The sequence below is a fragment of the Podarcis cretensis genome (assembly GCF_951804945.1).
Source record: "Podarcis cretensis genome assembly, chromosome: 15".
Classification (NCBI taxonomy): domain Eukaryota; kingdom Metazoa; phylum Chordata; class Lepidosauria; order Squamata; family Lacertidae; genus Podarcis; species Podarcis cretensis.
In genome coordinates this window covers 7937815-7960686 of record NC_137185.1, presented here as the reverse complement: position 1 = coordinate 7960686, position 22872 = coordinate 7937815, and the positions used below count along the sequence as shown (strand labels likewise).

The 22872-nt window shown below is 43.0% G+C and overlaps 1 protein-coding gene across 44 annotated transcripts in view; it reads left to right on the top strand.

Moving 5' to 3' along the window:
- The window catches only part of MSI2 (musashi RNA binding protein 2), a 413369-nt gene that overhangs the window by 288845 nt on the left and 101652 nt on the right, over positions 1–22872 (top strand). For all 44 annotated transcript variants that reach the window (XR_013833509.1, XR_013833510.1, XR_013833511.1 and 41 more), the window contains one exon: positions 19370–19452. Coding sequence is in view for 41 of the 44 variants with exons in the window: in XM_079955691.1 (XP_079811817.1) it covers positions 19370–19452 (83 nt within the window). In the remaining 3 variants the exon portion in view is untranslated. The remainder of the gene's footprint in view (positions 1–19369; positions 19453–22872) is intronic.

Below are 22872 nucleotides of genomic sequence, written 5' to 3'. Positions count from 1 at the left end.
CCACTTAGTCCAACCCCTGCAATTTAGGAATCAACTAAAGTATCCATGGCAGATGGCCATCCAACCTCTGTTTAAAAAACTTGCAAGAAAGAAGAGTCCACCACCTCTTGTGGCAGTCTGTTCCACTGCTGAACAGCTCTTACTGTCAGAAAGTCCCCCCCCCCATGTTTCATCAGAATCTCCTTTCTTGCAACTTGAAGCCATTGGTTCGAGTCCTACCCTCCAGAACAGGAGAAAACCAGGTACAGTGGAACCTCGGTTTTCAAATGTCTTGGAAGTCAAACATTTTGTTTTTGAACGCCGAAAACCTGGAAGTAACTGCTTCAGTTTTCAAACGCTTTTCGGAAGTTGAACATGCCACGCGCCTTCCAGAAGTAAATGCTTCGGTTTTCAAACATTTCGGAAGTTGAATGGTCTTCCAGAACAGATTACGTTTGAAAACCAAGGTACCACTGTAATTACCTGGGTCTTCTCCCCCCTCCCCCCTTTGAAGATGGAGCCAACATTTGCCCATCTCCAGTCTATTTTGCTCCTCAGGAATTGTTTAAAAGCTTTTTCACACCAGCACTGGGATCCAGGCAAAAGTTGCCTCCATTTCTTATATCTCTTCCACCTTCTACGGCTTTGAACATATGCCCCCTCCATTTATTTTTATTATTTTGTCTGGTTGGGGAAAATGAGCATTTCCACCCCTTTTATCTGAGAGATGTTCTGGGTTAAGACCCTGAGTTATGCTGAGCCACGAGCATTAAAAGCATGCCAGATCAAGCGCAAGCATTTCTGATGGAGTAGTTTGGGCTCCCCCCCCCTTCCTTTAGACGCTTTCCCCTCTAAATGTAACATAATCTAATAGGCTTACAGTTGTTCTGCGCAAATCTCTGTAGCAAATGAAAAAGCTTAAGAGAAGCATGAAATGGCCTTGATTGTTCTAAGAGGGACACTTTAAAGCCCTGGGATAAAGTGTAAATCATCCATCCTTTGGTTACAGAAAGTCTCGGTTCAGGGTTTATTTTTTCCACTGAAAAGAAGAAAATAGCTTCATAGGTCTCTCCCTTGCATTGCTGCTGAAAGAGTAATGCGTTTCATTTCTCTCAAAGTGTCACTCGGGATGTTAATATGCCAAAAAGGTATATGGATAGGTAGGCTGGGACTTGTTTTGAACAGCAGAACCTGCTGCTGCTTATGGGGCTTGTTGTTTATCCAAGAAAACTAACCCTGTGGCCCAGGTGGAGCCTCTGCAAGACACTTACGAGTTGCTGACATTCTCTGGTGGGTCTTCTGTGCCTTCAACAGTCGTGTGCCAAGTAAAAAAAAAATCCAGCCAGGTTCAGGTTTTCCCAACACTGAAATATATTGATTGGGAAAGATTCATCTGTCGATTTGATGTCTCACACTGAACTGCTAAAGGCAAAGGTGCCCAGCCAGAAAACATGTGCTGCAAGTCCCTCATGTTTACAAAAGCTGCATTTGTACTAACACTAAGCCATGGTTTGTTTTAAGCATGGTATGTTTGATTAGATGAGTAAAATAATTACTGTTTGTTTTGCCTAATATTGGAATTATTTTCTAATTAGTAGACATTTATGGTGGAGCACTGAGGCTAACTAGAGTTACTCCAGAATACTATGTTTGGATGAGAAACCAGTTAACAGAAGCAGAGGTTAAGGTTCATAAGTCAACCTTAACCAGAATTTCATTTTCTGGTTTGCTGGCCACAAACTAACCATATTTACTTGAGTTGGTAGGTTCAGATGTACAAACAGATGTACAATAGTTAAGCTAAAGAAACCATGGCTTAGTGTTATTTGTGAAACAGATCATGGTATAAATCTCTAATGTCATTCATGCCCAGCTTCAGAGGGAAAGCTGAGACACCCCCCCCCCCAAAAAAAAAAAACCAAACATATACCAGCCTGGCTGGGACCGACTTCCATTTGTTTCCTCACCTCTCAGGACTGTCTTCATCAGCAGCCATTTTCCTGGCTATATCTGAAAGGGAAGTGAGACAGAGAAGGCTCCCTTCCTGCAGTCTAGGCACAACCAATTGCCATTTGGCTTTTCCATTCCCAGAACTATCTTCTGCAATTCAGTTAATGCAATTCAATTCCTAATGAAAGACCTTGTGCCCACAAGAGGTTCTCACACCAAAGAAATAAAAGAAAGATTGGTTTATTACATGAAATTAAAGTGACAGAACAGATAGAAGTTGCTTCAGGCAGCAAAATTACAATTTAAGCAGGCAGCAAATCCTACAGTACATACACACCTTGATCTAAAGACTGGAAGAACCTCTAACTATTCTCAAAAGCCTACAGAAAGTGTGCATGACAATTTTGCCACAGAACCCATGCTAATAGTGATGCAAAAAAAGAAAAGGGGAAAGGCATACGTGTCCTGAAGCAAAGCATGTTGTGCCAAGCTGGTCCCTGAGAACGTAGGGTGAAAAGGGGCTTTCTTGAAGCTTTGAAAGCCAGCCAGCCAGCCATCGAAAATGTTGGGTTTAGGTACAGATTTAATGGAGAAGGAAGGGGACCTTGAGATGAGCAATTCTTATAAACTGAATGAATATAATTCTAGTGACCACTGACTAAACTGCCGCTACTTGTTTGTTTCTTGTCTTAAAGTTATCTTACTATTTTTCTGTGTGGCAGCCATTCTTTAACAGGAGTTGTTCAATAGATTTTGCTGGTAACTATATTGCATGTGTACTGATCTTTACACAAAGCATTAAGAGCTCAGGGTGTTTCCTCTGTGCCTTCCAGGACACGTTAGAGTTAAGACTCAAGTTCATCATGGGGATCTCTTTTCATATTAAGCTATGCCAAACTTTACTCATGCCATGATCTACACAGTAATAAACCATAGAAAAAATTCAGATTGGCACACTTCTGTTCACAGTTGGTGCCTCAGTTGTGCTTATTTTTTTCTCCCTTTATTCCCTTTTGCATTGCAGTCCTAAACATGTCTACTCATAAGTAAGCCCTGTCTAATTCACTGGCATTTACTCCAAGATAAGTGGGGTTAGGATTGCAGCCTTAAACACTATTATAAAATATGAGTTGCCTTATTTTGGCAGAAAGGCAGTATATAAGCATAGTAAATAAATGTTCTCTGCTCTTCCTTAATTGTTACAAGGTTGACAAGGCTGATGTTAGACATTTACTGGGTGACCCTGGGATGGACAAAGCCTTCTGCTGCTACTGCCCAAACTTTGGCTATATTACAGTCTTTCTTCTTTCCTTACTTTCTGGACTGGTCATATTGGAGTGTTCTTTAGAGTCTGAGGAAGAAACTTTCACTTCCTTGGATTTGGAAGCTTTTGCAGACAACGTACGCCTGTTTCTCTGTAATCTCTCTTTTATATCATTGTGTGGATAATCTCACGTTTTCAGTATCTGAATATGGTTTGTGCTTCCCAGTTTCCACCTTTTAATTGGTGGTGGTTTAGTTTAAAATTGGGAGAAGGTCCGATGAGTAGTTGAACCAGAGCCCTCACAGCCTTCTCTTGCATCAAGGAGATATTCTGGGATGGAAAAGGTGTGTTTCTGTGGAGCCTCATTTGCCCTTCACTTTGAATTGCTATCTTTAAGCCATTCACTTAGAACTCTGTATATTGCTGTTTTACCTCTACTGGGCCCATTTTGAACATCTTAATAGCTCAGTGTGCTAGTCAGGAGGTCATGCGCCAATGAGATTAAAGCATGGATTGGATGGTGCCCTACCCTTTGTTTTCAATATTAGGTTTCAGAAGCCAGGTTACGATAGCCGAAAGTCATTAGAAATGTGTTTGTGAGTATCCCTCTGATAAGCCCTTCTTTTCAACCAAAGAACATTTCCCATTTAGACTGAAAGTGAAGTGTCATCTACTTGCAGTATTGTTAATCTGTTATTAAGCCACTAAAAAAAAAACACCCTAGCCTGGGTGCTTCATTGCCTCTTTGCTTAGCCGTGAATAGAATTATGCATCATGAATAAAAAGTGCTGTCAACATACATCGCTTTCAAAACACTCAAGCATATGGTATGTGATTATCTGTATTGTCAAATGCAATGAAGTGAGTTTGGCTATAATAAAAAAATGTAATATTTCAGAAATTTGGTAATAAACTGTGGAGAATTGACAGCAGCTTTCTCAGGGCGGGCATGACTTTGCCCCCTCCCTCCCCCCTCCCATCCTGCCCTCTCCCCACTCTCCCTCCCCCACCCCTTTTTGGGAACATAAATAGGAGATATGCAGTTTCAGTTCCGGTCTGGTCAAAGGGCTAACACAAGTGGGTCCAACATATGGCCCTCAATACCTTTTTGTGCGGTCCCCAGCAACATTTGACACCGCCTCCGCACTGCCTCCCAAAGGAGTAAGCAAGGCGCTGGGTTTTGGGATGGAGGCGTGAGGCTCTGATAGGGTCCTAGAGTCCTCCAGCCTTCTTCCCAAAGCCTAGTTAACGCTTTCTCAGCTCAGGAAGGAGATGGGAGGACTCTAGTATAAGGTTACCAGACCTCCCATTTCCAGGGAACAGTCCCCGGATTTACAAACCAGTCCCCTGACAAAATTCATTAAAGTTGAAAAGTGTCCCAGGATTCATTGAAAAAAAATCTGGTAACCTTACTCTAGTACCCTTCCAGAGCTTCGCGCCTCCTGGGTTTTTAGAAAGGCAGCCCAAGGGCTGGCGCGCTCTCTCTCTCTCTCTCTCTCTCTCTCTCTCTCTCTCTCTCGTGTGTGTGTGTGTGTGTGTGTGTGTGTGTGTGAAATTATAGCCTTGCTCTCTCTCCCCCCAACTGCACGAGAAGGTTCCACATCAAAGTACTCTTGCAGCCCACTTGGTATGAAAAATCGGACCGCCCTGGGCTAAAGGGGGGAAATGTCCCTGCTCCATTTTGAACCTCTTAATTAAATGTGATGCTTCGAGACATCAGCCAAGGACTATATATAAGTTTAGATGGAGCACGGTGTTAAATACAAGGGTGTAGTTTTTGAAAGTGCTTGCATGGCATTTTATTTTGTGTAGTTCTGCATTAGAAATGCATATTTTGCCAAAAGGCAAAATAAAGTCCATAGCCCAAGCTTTCTGCAGCAATAGACTGTGCAGTCAAGTTTCCCTGGAGGGATTGTTTGTGGCACAGGCCAATATTGATTGGTCCCGTATGCCAAAGCATCATAGTGTTTCTTTAGACAGACAGGATTGGCATCTCAAGATTTTGTTAAAGTAGACTGCTGTTATCTCAGTATGGCTTTAGGATCCATCTTTTAGCATCTGAATTTGAAAATGTTCTACAACAAAAATCGGAAGGAAGCAGAAACTCGTCTCCATTTCATGCTTTGCAAGAATTAAAGCTTGAGCCCTAGCAGGGTGTGATTGTTTAGCTCGGATCATGCTTGCTGCAGTGTTCCTCCTGCTCTGTGTGCGCTTTCCACAACCACCCCCCTCCTCCCTCACACCTTTGAATGAGCTCTCTTGCAAAAGCCATCCAGGAGAGGGGAAGAGAATTGGAACAAAAAGAATTGGAGCAAAAGCCAGAGAATATTGTTGCCCTTTTATCCAGCTGTGTTACTGACCTCAGCTCTCTGCTTTCCTGCTGTGTTTGTATTGAAATGCTAGCACCTTTTTCTGAAGTTCTCGCTCGGAGGCACTTGTCTGCCGATTTCAGTTTTTGAGAGCTTACTCTTGTGGCCTGGGCTGTGCATTTGCACATCTTAGTGGCAGTCATACCTGTGTCTGTCAAGAGAAACAGCAGCAATGTGTTTCTCCTCCCCCTCCCTTCAGACACCCTTGCGCACTCACCAAAAAGCACCTGCGAGCTAATCTTTTCCCTTGACAAGTGTCATTCACAGACTCACTGTTCAAGAGCTTTAGAATTAAATGAGGTTGGGATTTTCTAGCTTTGGCCACAGCTATGCTTTTCTACCCCCCTCCCCTTCAGCTGAGAACAAGAGGGGGGAGATTCAATTCACATTGGGAATACACCTTTCAGATGCGATCTTTGGTGTTCTAGGATCATGGTCCTATGCTTGGGGTATACATGTGCTTCCAGGCCCCACTATACCTGGCATGGTTGGCTCCAGAGTTGAGAGGTCACTGGAAAAGTGTTGTCCTGTTTCACTCCCCCCCCCCAAAAAAAAGTGCAACTGAGCCTCCCGTTAAAAAAAAACTTACACTATATTTAACTGGTGAAGGGTACATTGAGCAGCTTTTGGCCACCATGTTTTTTCGCGGGGTGGTGATTCCTCCTCCACCCCAGGCAATGGCTCAGAACAATTATTTCCAGGGCACCAGAAAGTAAACCAAGATGATGATTGGAAGCTGAGAAGCATCAGAGCAGCGGAAAACAAAAACAAAAGATGTGTAATTTTGTTGAAAGGGGGTCCTAGCCAGTCTTCAGCTGCTCAGGTGCTAAGTGGCTAACATTTGCCTGATGTTTACCTTGATGCCCAGTATCCGGTTCAAACTGTGTTATTTGTTATTTTACTCTTATGTATTGTAAAGAATCATTGAACACAGCTGAGGTTACTAGTCCTTAAGATCCTGCTCAGCTGAAATTGTGACCTTTCCATTAAAAATGGGTTGTCTGCTGGGGCTTTACAAACGCAAATCACCTCATGTGATAAAAGGACATGCAATATCTTGTCCCCACCACTGTCCAAAACCTCTTTCTGCAGTTTTGAGCTGAATAATGAAGAAATATTACTCCCCTGTTGTCATGCCCTTTCATATGATTTCTTGCCAGGTGATCTTTTTCAGGTCTGTATTTACTTTGTCTGTCCCGTTGCCTGCACTTAAGTTAGTTCAGCTTGCGCAGGAAAGAAATGCTGTCTTTCTGCTGCCCCATTATTCATGCACCTGCTTTCTTGTTTACACCGCTAGCTTTGGCAGCTGGCTGCTGTAAACTGTAATAAAATGCCTTTAAAAAAATGAAGAAATGTGACCAGACAAGCTGGGCATAATAATATTAAAGCCAGCGTCAATTAATTTTTTTCCTCTCCTTGATAAACGAGCCCCCGTTCCATCCATTAATAACGAGGGAAGCAACAAGAAAAGTTGACACTCTTTTAATTTATTTTCTCAACTTGCCTGGTCATATTCTTCCCCATTGTAAAGCTTACTAGTGCTGCTGGGAATTGCAAGTGGCTTTCGCACAGTCGATGCATAGATTGGTGTGAATCAATATGGCTCTGCTTTATTCACACATTCCCCCGTAATCAGGAGGGGAAACCTTACTTAGTAAGCTATCTAGCGGCTGAGGCTGTCAAGCTGCCTTATAATAATAATAATAATAATAGTAAGAGATCCTGCATGTTGCATTGTTATTGGGGAGGAGAAATTGGAAGTTGTATGTGCTTTTCTTTACCTGCTGCTTAGATGCAGAAAAAAATCAAGATGATAATGATGTTGGCAAGAAGGTGGTCAGAGCAAGCAGTTTGGAATTTCAACACAGCTTTTACAGTAGGAAGTTTCATCTGGTTTGAGAAAGAGTCCAATTTGCAGCTCCATCTGGCTCAAGGTCCAGTTCAGTTTTGGCCACACTTTCTGCAACCCCTGTGCATGTCAGAGGATTCGAGGAACTTTTCTAGGGCAGGGCATGGGAACCACTGGTCAGTCCTGCTAAGAGTATAAGAAGAGCCTGCTGGATCAAGCCACTGGGCCAGGGGTGCCCAAACTTTTTTCAGAAAGGGCCAGATTTGATGAAGTAAACATGTGTGAGGGCTGACCAAAGTTATTGAGCTTTTTTAGGATTTTACCCCCAAAAATAAACTGTCACAGGGGCCAGATAGAATCTACTCATCTTCCTGTTATTGCAGTGGCTAGCCAAATGCCTATGGGAAGCATACAACCAGGGCCTGAGTTAAATGTTTGCTGTTGTAATTGTTGCTCTGCAGTGCTTGGCCCTCTCACACAGTCTCAGGTAGTTAAATCTCTGCATTGGAGAAGAGGGGCATCTTGTCTGAGGCGTATGTGCGCATGGCTGTGCTCCCGTGTGAACACTAACCCATCATGCAATACACAGCCTGCCAGCTGCTGAGGTATTGAAATAATATTTACCTGGCTGCCAGAGCAGCTTACAAAAATCAGTAGTAAGAGAGTCCCTCCCCTCAGGCTTACACTCTAAAAGACACAGCACACACAAGGAAAATAAGAATGGGAAGGAAGGAGGGGAAAAAGGAAGCTCAGGCACCAGTTCTTAAAGTTATAGTTCTTATAAAGAGGGCAGTTGTGCTTTTTGGAGTGAAATTTTAGCTCTTCATAATTGTAGAACTAGTAGAGTAATTTGGAATAAATTGTAAAAAAAAATGTTCTCTGTGTGGATTTCTATGTGCATCCAGTGAGAGATGGTGCAGGGTGGCGGAATACGTGTTAAGATATGAGTGTCGGCAACAAGATTAGAATAAGACAGCACCAGACTCGTGCTTCTGGTCTCCATTGGGGACAAAAACCATCCTGCAACCCTGGCTCCGCAGCAGTCGAGGCGCTGCATGAATCAGCAGAGAGAGTGTGCTCTTGGGAGGTCTTGCTGCTGCTTAATTAGCTGGGCTGCCTAGGAATGATGCTAAGGGACTTGTGCACCAGTCTCAGCAGCAATTTCACCTCCAGGGCTAAATTATTCAGTTTGTTATGGTTTCGTTGCTCAGCACAGTGCACACCACTTTTCCAGTACACACCAACCAAAAACGAACTCTCAACAGTCTGTGAGAAGGACCTCCCATGTCCCCACACTGTGTTCTCACATACTTCTTTGCAATTGGTAGCCATCAGAGAACTATGGAGGGGCTACTTGATGCTTCTAGAGATAATCTATTCCCAACACTCTCAGAGTAAGAAGTTGGCATCCGCAAGGGGCTTGCACAAGCATTCCTTACCTACTTTGAATTTCCTCCCCCCCCACCCTTTTGAAGTATTAAAATATTTAGACTAGTTTTTAGGAAATTGATACATGGTATATATCTCAAGCAGAAATTTGCTTAAATGGGATTTTGCATTTGAACTGAGTAAAGGGACAAGGCAACAATGCCCTTTGTTTTAGCTTTGGAAACTCTTGCTATAAAGGAAACTATTAAGATAACTGGGGTTTAGATAAAAAGAAATAAGGTAAATAAAATTGTATGCAGATGATATAGTGTTAACTGTTACAAAACCTCTCAAATCTCTGAAAGAGTGAGAATATTATTGAAATATATGGATCATTAGCTGGATATAAATTAAACAGAGATAAAACTGAAATAATAAGTATCAATAATAAAACCAAAAACAGATAAGAGAGATGTTTAGCTACAGCTAGAGGACAAACCGATTAGGCATCTTAGAAGAAAAATAACAAATAAGATAGATGAATGAATATTTCATTAAATAAACAATGGAAGAAATTCAATTTATCCTTTTGAGGGCAGATTTTCTGCAGTAAAAATGATATTACTACTAATATATGTTTGACACACAGAGAGACACACACGTACAAATGTTTCAAATCAATTTCTTTCCATTAAAATACCTACTCAGCAAATTATCAAACGGCAGTAATGTTTGTTAGAACTCTTAAGAAACCCTGGAATTACATCTATTATTTTATAGGATCATTCTTCTGGAAAAACAGTGGGGCATTCTAGGGAAGAGGGAGTAGCATCTGGCAGCAGCAGGGGACTAAGAGGAGCACAACTGAGCACCAACCTCCTGCTATTGAAATCTGCCCCTGCTCCCTGAAAAAGCTGAAATCCCACCCCTACCCAACTCAGTTCACAGCAGGCAAATAGGGTCATGCATCCCTGATTAAGTAGGCTACTCTGTAGTTGAAAGCCTGGAAGCTGAGGATATACACACACACAAGTGAAGTGTGGCCTTGGGGCTCTCCCCAGGCGACATGCTCTCTTCGCACGCAGCAGCCCTCACTGGTCCTATTCCTCACTTTCCCTGAGTAGTTTTGACTGTCTCAGTTGTTCTTGCTCTGTGATAATGCTTCTTGCTTGCCTGGATGGGATGGAGAGGGGCGTGTTTTTCAGGACAGTTAGTGGGAGCACTGGTGCTGTGATTAGGGCATTACCATAGTGGCGCTGTGGGTTAAAGCCTCAGCGCCTAGGGCTTGCCGATCGAAAGGTCGGCGGTTCGAATCCCTGCGGCGGGGTGCGCTCCCGCTGCTCGGTCCCAGCGCCTGCCAACCTAGCAGTTCGAAAGCACCTCCAGGTGCAAGTAGATAAATAGGGACCGCTTACCAGCGGGAAGGTAAACGGCGTTTCCGTGTGCGGCTCTGGCTCGCCAGAGCAGCGATGTCACGCTGGCCACGTGACCCGGAAGTGTCTCCGGACAGCGCTGGCCCCTGGCCTCTTAAGTGAGATGGGCGCACAACCCCAGAGTCTGTCAAGACTGGCCCGTACGGGCAGGGGTACCTTTACCTTTATAGAGCAGGTGTAATGGAATGGAATTGTTAACTTTGCACCACTTTCCAGATTTGACTCATCCTTTTCCTCATGTGTTTGCAGAAACCCCTGGCTTTTCTGGAGTAGGAATGTAGCCCACTTTAGGCATCTCCTGTGCACTTCTGCATCTAGCCACACCCTCCACTAAAATGGGCAACCAGAATATTGCTCATGGTGGAATGCTACCCTCAGGGTGAAAAGGGCACCCCTTCTTGTATGTTTCGGAGCTCTGGGAAACAAGCTGTCAATGTTTTTTAACGTATTTATGCAAGTAGATTCATCCACACCACTAGAGGGCATACTGGTTCCTGCAGTACCTTCTGTAGTTTACCTCCTTATGTTGAATGGTAATTGTGCAGTGAATTATTACCAAATTTGTTTGCTATGCTGATGTTGTATCTGTTACAGTTTGCTATTTTATTACCACTGATAGGTTGTGTTTGCTGTAAATTGCCTTGAGCACACTTTTATTATGGGAAAGGTGATATATAAATGCATTTGTTAGATTGATTGTTTGTAGAGGACCAGGTTAGTTAAACAGTACGTTTTGGGATAAGTGGCTCATGTTGTTTTGTGCTTACACAAATAATACCTGGGAACTTTTCACCATCAGTTGAAAGCTATTCAGGACAGTTAGTGGGAGCACTGGTGCTGTGATTAGGGTATTTTAACACCTTAGCATATGCATTACCATAGAGCAAGTGTAATGGAATGGAATTGTTAACTTTGCACCACTTTCCAGATTTGACTTATCCTTTTCCTCATGCTGCTAATAATACTTTAACGAGAATTTAAAGCAGCCGTTGCCAACCTGTTGTTCTCCAGATGTTCTGGACTACAACTCCCATCAGCCCCCAGCCAGCTTGGCTAGGAGTTGTAGTCCAAAACATCAGAGGGCACCCAGTTGGTGAAGACTGATTTAAATACATAGTAAAGTATTAAAATATTTAAATGCTTTTTAAAAATATTTTAAGATGCTGTTTCTATTTTTACTATTTTAAAGCATTGGTGGCCTTATAGTGGATTTTCCATGCCACGTCTTGCTTGGCCTTATGCTGCTGCTATGTGTGTGTGTCCACTCTCACACAGCTGAATAGACGCCCATACTGCGTGTGGTTCAATTACCAGTGTGTAGACAAATAAATCCTGCCAGGTTCAAACCACTCACTGCAGTGTTTCATGGCAGTAGTATCATCCAAGCCATATTTCTGCCAACCTAATACGAGGCCTCTCCAGCAGCCAATGCAAGTATGAAATATAGCTATCTTTGAGAGGGGTGGGGAAAGCCCACCAAAACTCAGCATGCAGAGGCATAATTTTCCCAAGCAATTGGTGCTTGGCGCCTTTGGCATTCCATGTTAACTTTATTTATGGCTTCTACCAATTTCTTTAATTGTTTTAATCATGTGTGGTTTCAGTCATCTGCCCTCAACAGTATATCTCTTATTGGCAAGCCTCTCTAACTGCCTGGTGCTGTCAAGGTGGCCGGAAGGGTAGGAGGTGCGGTGGCTAACAGTGGAGCAGGGTTGGAAGTCTTGCTGTGGGATCAGCAATATAGACTCAGCAGCAGCTTTTCCAGACATGCGTAAAACCTTTCCAGAGAAAACTGAAGTTGACATTTCAGATGGGTGCTTATATGTTGATGGATCCCACCATACATGTATGATCTCCAGTATGTGAGTGTTGATTTTCAGGAAAAAAAGTGCTGTTCTTAATGGTCAAACATGAAAAGCATGCATGATCAGGAAGGAATCCTTTTAGCTGTGCTGGAAAGCAGAAACTTTTTATAGTTGGGGTGCCAGCTCTGGCCCTGAAACCTCTCTAATTTTGGTGGCAGCAGCAAAAAGAGAAAATAAAAAATAAACAACCAACTCCATGTCCTGATCCAAATCTCTTCCATCCAAATCATCAAATTGATTGTTTCATAAGTGGGGAAGGGACCATAATCTCCCCCCAATCAGCTGACCAAATGGCCGTCATTTCTGGTGGTAGTATTATTTTACCAATTGGGGGGTGAGGATGGCTGTTTAAGCGAGTCAGTGAATAAATTAAAACGTGTTGGTTCCAGTTTTGGGGCCAAAATGTGGGCAGATTTGTGCATCTCAGAGAGTAATCCTGTGCATGCTTAATCAGAAGTGAATCTCGTTGTGTACAATGACCTTATTATTTCTATGTGCAGATATTTGCAGGCTCTGTGAATGAAGCAGTCTCGCAAGGCTTCACTGAATTGGGATGCTACACTGGAGTATAAACCCAGAGATGTCAAAAGAGATGACTCTGGAGTGAGTGCTTTGAGGACTTAAGTTCCCACTCTTGGACCCAAGTTCATCCTCCTTTAAAAGGGTGACTCTGAAGGTTGCCATGCACTTGATCTGATAATGAGGCCGATGCCGAATTCCTTTGGATCATAAAGCAATATAAACAGCTAAAATAGTGCAGAGTACATCAGTCAATTTCCTGGATGATTCACTGAGTTTCAGTGTCCCTCAGGGGCTATTGACTTGCCTCTGAATGAGATGACTTTTTATATATTTCCAGAATTGTTTTTGCTTGTATTTGCTTTTTCCCCCCTTCATTTTTTTTTAAACCTCCAGACCATGTATTTCTGCCTGTGTCTCTCCTTCAGTGATTTCACTTGGCTCAGATCACCACATTTTAGGAGCTTTTTTGTCTTTGCTTCCACCCTCATTATCCTCCCTCCCCCCCCCCCCACATATCCTTTTATTTTTTCCTCAAAAAAGATTATTCAAATGTATATGCAGTTTTTCTTCATTTGAATAAAGAGGGAGGGGAGCCACCCTGTTTGACTCTGTTAACCGCTTATCTCTTAAATAGAGCTTGTTAGCTTCCAATAATAGCTTCATTCAGGAGGATGCAGTATAATTTCATTTTAAAAATGCACACTCCTTGACAACCAGATTCCTATTTATGTCACCATTTTAAACAGCCTCTTTTGTTTTGTGTTAATCTTTCTCATACACTTTCGGTGGAATGGGTTTTTCTGTTGTTGACTCTTTGTACCACTCATAAGAAACAATTGTCTGTTTAATCCAGAAAGATTTCTAAGACTTGAAGTAATTTAAAAATGAGTGTGTATTCATTACCTTGACTAATGGGGCATGAAGAAAGGGAAATACGTTTTTTGGGTGTGTGGTATTTTTGGCATACATTGTACTTGTGTTTCTTAGATTCTGGACAGATGCCTTCCACCCCTAGTTAAGCGCATCCTGGGTTATGATGTTTCCTTTCAGATTAAGTTAACTGTGTAGAGATTCTGGACTTTAGGGGGAAATTATTCAGTTGGGTTGCATTTTAAATACCGAGAGATGTGGGGACCTTGAATCAGCCGATTCTTTGTGGAAATTTTAATAAAGCTTCATTTCAGGTTAAATGTTATTGATAGTTAGATTGCCAGAAAGCTCTCCTGCACAGGGCACATATATGGGCCTTGCCTGCAGGGGAGACAAGCCAAAGGAATGGGATTATGAAAGGGCAAAGACTCAAAAAGAAAACCTTCTGCTCCTTATGGGTCTGTTTTGCAAGTTGGACCTATGAACATAAAAAGATCATGCCAAAGGCCCCTCTAGGGGCCCCTTCTCTGCCCCCCCACCCCTTCAGCTCTTCCTCTCCTTGGTGTCTGTCCAATGCCAGTGTCCCTTGAGAACTCGGATAGATTTTATCCTGTGGTCAGCACAGAACAGGGAAGCCTCAGCAGAGGTGGGCAACTAGCAAGGAGGAGAGACTGAGGGCTTGGTCTGCACTTGCCTTTCCTCTGCACTTTCTGGACACGATCCAAGCTTTGGAGCTCTGTGCCTGAGCACCCTCCCCCCCCCCCACCCACACACATAGGGCTTTCCTTGCCGAGGCCCACTCTTTGGCAATCTGTGGTGGACCTGAACTGCTGTTTGCTCCAATTCAGCTGGGGGATGTTTCCACAGGGAAAGCTCTGTGGGGAAGGGGGGGGGTCATACACAGTGCTTTGGGGCATGGACCTGTGCCTGGAGGGAGTGGGGTGGTGGGTGGGAGTGGGATGGGTAAGCCCTGGGACAGCTACCTCAAACTTAGGCTTTGAATGCTGCTCTGAGTATATGTGAGGAGAATGGAGAAATGGTTTTAAGTCAACTGTAATGTGGACTAGTCCTGTATGATTGATGTTTATGTGTATTTTAATGAACTGAAGAGGCTGATCAGAGTGAAAGCTTATTCATTGGGGGGGAATGGTGTTTGTGTGTGTGTGAATGTAATAATGTTTAGCTTATTTTTGTTGCTGTTTCGTCAATATTGTTTTATAGATGATAAATGCTTTATTGATGATTTGTTAATTATATAATAGGACTTGCGCTGTAATTCTGATGTTTAGCCTTAGTTGCTGGTATGCTAATAGTGTTTAATAGATGGTTTAATAGATTGATGTTTCATTAATTATATGATTTACGCTGTACTTGTGATGTTTTATTATGTCATTGTTATTTATGGTGCGTAAACCACTTTGGGATTCATGGGAATGGAAAGTGGCATGGAAATTCAGTCAATCAATCAGCCGAATGCTGTGCATTATCAGCCGGTGCTCCATGCTTTAGTTTTGGATGGGGAACCTGTGGTCTTCCAGATGTTGATGGATGACACCCACCATGTAGTGGCCAGTTCATACATCTGGCATGATGGAACCTCCATTCAGAGAGGCAATACACCATGGATTGCCAGATGTTAGCAGTAAACTATGACCAACATTTTCTGCTGCTCAGCTTCCTAAAGGCACCTGGTTAACCACTGTTGTGAAGATGATACTGGACCTTCCCCCAAACTACCAAGGCAATTTCTTTTGTTCACATCTTGCCAAGTAGCTACTGTACATACAGCCTTTCAGGTGCAGACTGTCCGTGCTAAGCTTTGGATCTGTATTGTGTGGGTGTTTGAAACACCACCATCTTTGTCCATCTATTTTGTTAATGAATTGATTTGCTTTTTAATTATTTTTTACGCTTCTCCATTTAGAAGTACAGCAAGCTTGCTCTGTTCTCTTGAGGGGGAGAGACTGTGTCTTCCATTTACCTAAAGGGCTACCACAAATAGAAACAGAAAGAGATCATTGTGTAGCCTTTAAGACTGTTGTGTTGCATTTTAGTAATAGACACAGATTGTTCAGGACTACGGCTGGGTAGCTGAGAGCGGCTCACATGCTGTGTAACCTATAATAAGCTACATTTTAGGAGCAGCATTTAGAAGTTGCTGTGTCACAAGTGCTGCCTTTGCTCAGAACCAGTTCGGTCTATTAGCCAGGTGCACAGGTTCAGAAGTTGACCAATGTGTTCTCCTCAATCTCTGCACCTCACATAGTGTGCAAAGCAGGATCAAGTTTCTATATGTTTACTGACCACAGACCTAATGTTCTGAGCCTGGTAAATACTCTCCTTGCCTTTGCCTTTTGAAAGTGCCCATTTAAATTTATTTTAATGTGAATTGTCCGACTTGTCCTCTCCAGGGAAGCTAAATCTGTGGTGACGAATAGGCACCTTTTCTCTCTAGTGCCCATGATTGCACGCCAGACACACACATTGCCAGCTATTTTACATACAGTAGCTTCCAGTGTATATTTTGAAATGTGGACAACTAATGAGGTATATAGAACTGTGGTTTGTTCTAAAGTGTGCAAAGGAGAGAGGACAGCAGAGTCTAAGGAATGAGCTGTGCTGCATTCATGATCATCTGCGTCCTGGAGGGAGAACCTCTGGCCCTCCAGATGTTGTTGAACTCCCATCAGCTCCAACCAGCTTGGCCAGTGGTCAGGGATGATGGAAGTTGTAGTCCAGCAACATCTGGAAGGCACAAATTTCCCATCTTGAACCTAAACAATGAAACATTAATTCTGATAAGCTGCAGGTCCAGAATGCAAAACAATCACATAATTAAAGAGCAGCCTGTGTTCTTTTTGAGTTGTGACTCTTCCACAAGTCCATAAGTAAACAGCTTTTCATGAGATCAAGTTCAGTTTCCCCCCTCTTGTCAAGCCAGGCAACCAGATGTGCTTGAAATGAAGCTGATCTTTAAAAAGCTGAAAACGATTGTTTACAACTTTTGTTGTTGATCATGCTTGTTTTCCCTGAATAGAGTGAGATCTGTACCTGTTCTGTACTAATGTCTTCTTCAAAGGAGGTGTTTTTTCAGGTCTGAGAAAATAGGCCAGGCAACACAGATGTTTTGTTTTGGTTCATTTTAAAGAGAAGTCTGAAACTGAAAATCTGTGTCACAGGGATCTTTGAAAGTGGCTCCGTGGTTCCCATTGTATGTCAGCCTGAAACTGGATTCCTGAGGTGGACACTCAATTTACCATTGGTTGTTGTTTTTCCCCTCCCTAATCCTTCCGAATGTCAGTAGTACAGAACACATTGTTTCCTGAGTGCCACTGAAGTGGTCAAAGGCCACCGTACAGATGAGCAGCTTTGTCTGCAGTGAGGGTTGATTGCTTGTTAGGGAGGCCCCTCCATTTGAGTAGACTATTGCAGGTGCTTGTCAGATAGTGCTGGGCATTGAAATCACGCAGATAGGTCTGAGAATAGGGGAGGGAGCTGGTATTACAATTGCTGCTGTTTGTGAGTGATTTTTACATATGTAGAAACATTGCTATGATTTTCTCTTATTCTCCTAAGGGGAAAAAGCATTGGTGGGTGTGGGTGTTTGGGTGTGTATTCCCCATAGGTGGGAGGACACAGTGGACAAACCCTGGCTATTAACCCCTGAGCTTCCTAATGGTGAGTCAGGAGAAATAGGATGATGGATTTGTAAATAGGAAATGTATTTATTGCAAATAAGTCTGCTAAAATACCAGCCCAGATTTATTTTATTCTATTATTTTTAGTTAGAGACATAACATTTATAGCAATTTGTAGACCATCAGTGGCTGAAAGGAAAACCACAACTGGCTCCCTTCCCGTTTACAAAAGGAAGAGCCTTGCTGTCAGGTGACCTGATACAGGTGACTGAGTTACAGAAAAGTCTTGAATCTCTTTAATCAGAAATAAGTTCCAGTCATTTCAGTGGGCTTCATTCCCAAGCGAGTATGCTTAGAATTGCAACATTAGCTTACAGCCTTTGCCCCAGATGTCCTTGCAGTATCCTCCTAATGCAGATCATGAATGTTTGTATTTTATTTTACCAGTTGAGAATTCAGGGAGAGAAGCCCCAAGTTCCTCACTGATTAGCTGCTGGAGACCCAACAATGGGAGAGGGCTCTTGCCTTCATGCCCTGTTTGTGGGCTTCCCAGAAGAATCTAGTCAGTCCCTATGGAATGTGAGTCTGGGTGATCCTATAGCAGAGTTAAGCATTCAAACCGGGAACTCCGAACCCAGAGTCTTCTTGTCTACCTTCTGTATGTCACTGACTGTTTTAGGTCCCTTCTCATGATTTGGGGGCAATTGGCTGCAGACAGGTGTCAGCTTCCTTAGAACTGACAAGGTCTTACAGTCTTCTTGCATAAACATGACTGCCAAGTTTTACAAACTGCAAAGGGACAGTTTGTCAATTCTATACATTTACATACCTTCATTCCAAATCCCACACACGGGTTCAGCATATGTGATCTGTTTACTTTGCCACCTGCAGCTGGCTTGTGTGCGTAGCGCAAATTATGTGGATCGTATTGCCATAGCCGGAGTTTTATTTCCCAAGCCTGTGGTCGCTGCCTGGAGCAAAAGCCTTCTGTGTCTGTTGTTGTGTGTTGAATTTCTATCCTCTTAGAAGCTGCCAAGTCTCTTGTGTCACTATTTTGGGAATGGGGTTCTGTTCTATAGGTTCACTCAGGGAGCTGTCACTTTATTTTAATGGGTTTCTATATTTATTCGTCCATTGAGTGGATGCCAGAAACGTGACGGTAGATTCCTCCCCCCCCCCTTGCCACCCGCTCCCCCGAAGAGATATGTGTGGGAATCATTATGTGGTGCTGGAGCATGCTGCCAAAAATCTTCAGCTTGGTTTTGCCTGGGATGGTGAAGACCTGACAGGGTAAACACAGCGTATAGCTGACGGGCAGACAGCAGGCATCAAACGACCTTAAACTGGCCTGAATCAGAAGCTGCGTTTGAAGTGGCAGTGCAGAACAGATGAGTGATCAGATGAGAGGCCTGCAACTTTCATAGTTCCTTCAAGGCCTCAGGATATCCTGATGAGGTATTAGAGGAAGTAATTCAGGAAGAAAAGAGACAAATAACCACCTCTGGATCTTGGCTGACCCGTAGGGCTGAACTGCCGCAATGAGCGGAAAGGACAGCCTGGGACCTGCAGAGATCCAAGGAGCGCTTATTATACTGCCTGCTTTCTGGGGAGAGCAAAGCTGGTCTCTTTTAACCCTGATCAGTAACAGGCGGCTGGATTTCCCCCTCCCTTGTTTTCCAGGAGGCAAATGTACTGCAGTGTGTTTGCAGAAGCATTGATACGTTTGCCCTCTTACTGGCAGTGTGTGGCTGATGATTCATGATTATTCCTTTTGTACTAGTGACCCTTCCCCACCCGCCCCTTGCTGCTTAATGAGACATCCATAATAGGAAGAGTCCCATAGGGTTTAACTCTACCTGAAGCCAATAGGGCTTCATGGACAGGTGGGAAAGAATATAAGGACAATTATTCCTCAGAAGCTATCCTGTGCAGCTGAGATTTATGTCCTTTTTATGTCATGTTTTTGGTCTACCCTTCTCCAGAAAAGCAACTGTCTATTTAAATGTATAGAAAGAGCGTGGAGAAAAAAATATAGACATAGCCCTTGTTTTCAGCTTTAGCAGTCCCCTGTTGATTTAATCCATATTAATCTTCAAGAGTTTTTCTTTAAAGGTTTGATGAAACACACTTTGGTTTTTGAATGCGTATTTGTGTGGTGATCTAACTAAGGTGCCTTAAAGACATTTGTTTTGTAAGCAGCCGAAAAAAAGGTAAACGTATTTTTACCATGATTAATATTCCTTTCTTTCTTTTTAAAAATAGGATTTGGCTTTGTAACTTTTGAGAATGAAGATGTGGTGGAAAAAGTCTGTGAAATCCATTTTCATGAAATCAATAATAAAATGGTAAGTTTCCCCAGCGGGTGCATCTGTTTTTGAGGAATATCTGTCTCTTTTTCATAGGCATGGTGGGGTGTCTCTCAGTTGTCCTTGAGGGGGTTGTTGTGACATTTATTCACAAATCAATGGTGTCTCTGAGCATGCTTGATCAGAAACTTTAACTTACTATTAGGCCTGCACAGAAGTATATAAGGCTCCAACTGTCACTATATACTAGGAGGTGTATTTGTTTTTCTGGTGCAGGCCCTTGATAAATCGAGTGTTTCTGTTTTGCCTTTTCAGGAGATGCTGGGGTTCTTTTAAATAATGTTGCTTGTGTGTGCAGTGGCTTCTCTTTTATCCTTACAAATTTACTGTTCCGAATAGCGAATGCTGATTAATGTGTTTTCGAATGGCAGCTATTCTGCCATAAAGTACTGACTTCACTTTGAGATTAAGCATAATTTTACTGAGATTTTAAAAAGGGGAAAAACAATCTGTTTCATAGTGAGCATAGCTACCCTGCCTTGCTTCTAAAGTCAGTCCAGAAGAGACTGTTGAGGAGGGGCAAATAGCCATGGAAGGGATCCTAAGCTTAGTGGTAGAGTACCTGCTTGGTATGCAGAAGGACCCAGGTTAAGACCCCAGAAACTGTTGATGGTTGATGGGAAAGACGCTCTGCCTGAACTGCCAGCCAAGTAGACAAGACTGTGCTCGATGGTATATGAACAGGGTGTCAGTGAGTGGAACAATACCAGCAATGTGTAGGAGCGGAAGAACCTTCAGGCAGCAGTTCTTTGTGTGAGAACTGAGGAGTAGGAGTGGCATACATACACAAGAGCGTTGTTATTTTTCATCTGTGAAACGAAGAAGGCTATGCAGTATTGATAGTATACATTAGGATCCAGGGCGCCACAGTTCTGTGAACTTAAAGCATCTTAAAGAGCAGGGCTCCCCAACTTTTCATACCAAGTGGGCTGCAAGAGTACTACAGCATGGAACCTGTGGGCTGAACACTGCCTTGTCATGGGGGGGGGGGGAGGCAAGGCCAAAATTGGATGCCCCCATCCCCAGCCCTCACGCTGTCTTTCCGAAGCCGGCTGAGCAAGGTGCCGGGCTTTGGGAAGGAGGCATAAGACTCTGGCGAGTGTCTTAGACCCCTCCCACCTCCTTCCCAAAGCTGGGAAAGTGCTAACTAGGTTTGGGGGAGGAGGCAAGATGTCTCTAGGACCCTATCAGAGCCCTCAACTCCTCCTTCCCAAAGCCCAGTGCCTTGCTTACCCTTTGGAAAGCAGTGCAAGGACTGTGGGAAGGGGGTGTCAGATGTTGCTGAGGGCTGCCAAAAACGGTATTAAGGGTTGTGTATTGGACCACTCTGATCTAGAGGAGCGGTTGCTGCTTCGGTCCAGTGAAGCTGACATGGTGTCTGTGATGCAGCCAGCAGTGCTGAATTATTGGGATCAGGCAAGGCTGTAAAATGAAATAAATCTTCTGTCAGGGCAATTTTGCCAATTTACTTGAGTGTACATTTTATCCTATTAAAGGATGACTTAAAATTGAGCGTCCTCACACTTCTCAAATCTAATACCCATAATACTCTCTCTTTCGCTTATGTTTTACTGTGCATTCTAGAATTAGGGAGCAAAGTATTTGACCTTCTCTGTTGCAACTAAAAGCTCTTTCAGAGCAAAAAAAGAAAACACCCCAGGATCAGGACTTTTCAGATACAGGTTCTGTTGTTTGCAGGAGCGGTTTGTGTTCCACACATGCTTTCTGAAGTAGTAACAGTCCTGAGAGGCCTGTGCCTTCTCTGTAAATTGACCTGAGGATGGTCAGACCATTTGTTTCGGAAGCAGACAGTAAGACGTCTCCTGCAAGATTCACTGAAGAGAAATACCTAAATGTACCTCAAATGGCCAGTGCAGTGTATGTACTTGGTGACAGCAGCCTTCCCCTTATGCCCTCTAGATGTTTCGGATGCCCAACTGCCATCAGCCCAAGCCAGGTTATAGTGCTGAATATAGACCTGGCAGTCTTGGGTTTGAATCCTGCACTTAGACACACAGCTCATTGTGTGACTTTGAACTAGTCATTATTTATCAGCCTAACCTTGAGGTTCTGCCTGCCCCGCCCCAGCTCCCTGCATTATTACTTCATAACTTGAACTCTTTCTTTAAAAGTTTCTCTCTCTCCTAGTCTTAGGGATAGGACCGGCTCCCCTTCTTTTCTCTTTCTCTCTGCTTTTGCCTTGGAAATGGACTGCACCTTCAGTAAAGCCATTTGGCTTGGATTATTAGAAACAAATCAGAAAAGGGCACCTGTATTTTAACTGATATTTTGAGCTAAAAGATTCTCCCCCTCCTCTTTCGTCAAAACATCTGCTTCTCAAACCTATATTCAGATAGGCTTTATATATTGGTCTGATATGTGTTCACAGACTTTAAATTCAATAATGGGGCTTTTAGGCTGGATAAGATCAAAGCAATCTCCTTACCATATGCTAGAGGCTGATTCAATATTTGACTTGCTAATTTTTCCCAGGGCTCTGAAATAATATCCCTCACATTGTTCCTCTCGGCACAATATGCATCTGAAATGAAAATAACAGGTCCTCTTTTATGCTCTGTGTTGAGATGTCAAGACTGGACTTTAAAAGGGTGGCTACAAAAGGAGGTGATCCTGAAGCAGAGGCTTCCATTCACGTTCACAGACTGAGCTTGAGCTCTCTTCTTAGATGACTGACAGGTTCTTCATTTATATTTGCTCTTCCCAGATGACTGACAGGGTTCTTCATTTATATTTTCTTGCCACAGACTAATTTTCCCCCTATAACCTCCAGTGAGACTTAATAATATGGATAGAAACAAATTCAGCCTGTATTATTATTATTTTTAAAAAGAAACCTCTTCCTTCTCTTTTATTAAATATGCAGGCTGCATAGGATGTCCTGCTTTTTTAAAAAAAAGGCACTCAGGTTCTGCTGCCAGAATACCCAGATTCTTTTTCTGGCATATTTATTAGTCAGAAAAAGCTGTGCAGACAGGGACATTGTGGAAAAAGTTAAAACAGCCAATTTTGGGTTGAATTCAGGAATACCACTGAGAAGACCAAAAACTGTTTGTGCTTTTTTTTTTTGTTTTTCTACAGAGGCATTTCTGTTGCTTCCATTCATCCCACTTTGGTCTGTGGTAAACACATTTGGCAGGTTTTTGTGTTTTCTCCCAAAACCTACAAAAGCTGTGTGACTAGAGGGACAGAACTAGAACAAAAGAAATGTGTGCATGTTAAAAGAATTTATATCCTGCTTGTCTGGTTGTTTTGAATGCTTGAGACACCAAATCAGGTGTCTTCCCAGGCCTATTGAAACAGAAAAGTTTTTAGCAAGTATATACAAGAATGCAGTGATGGTGTCTGCCTGGTACCAGTAGGCAGGAAATTCCAAAGTGC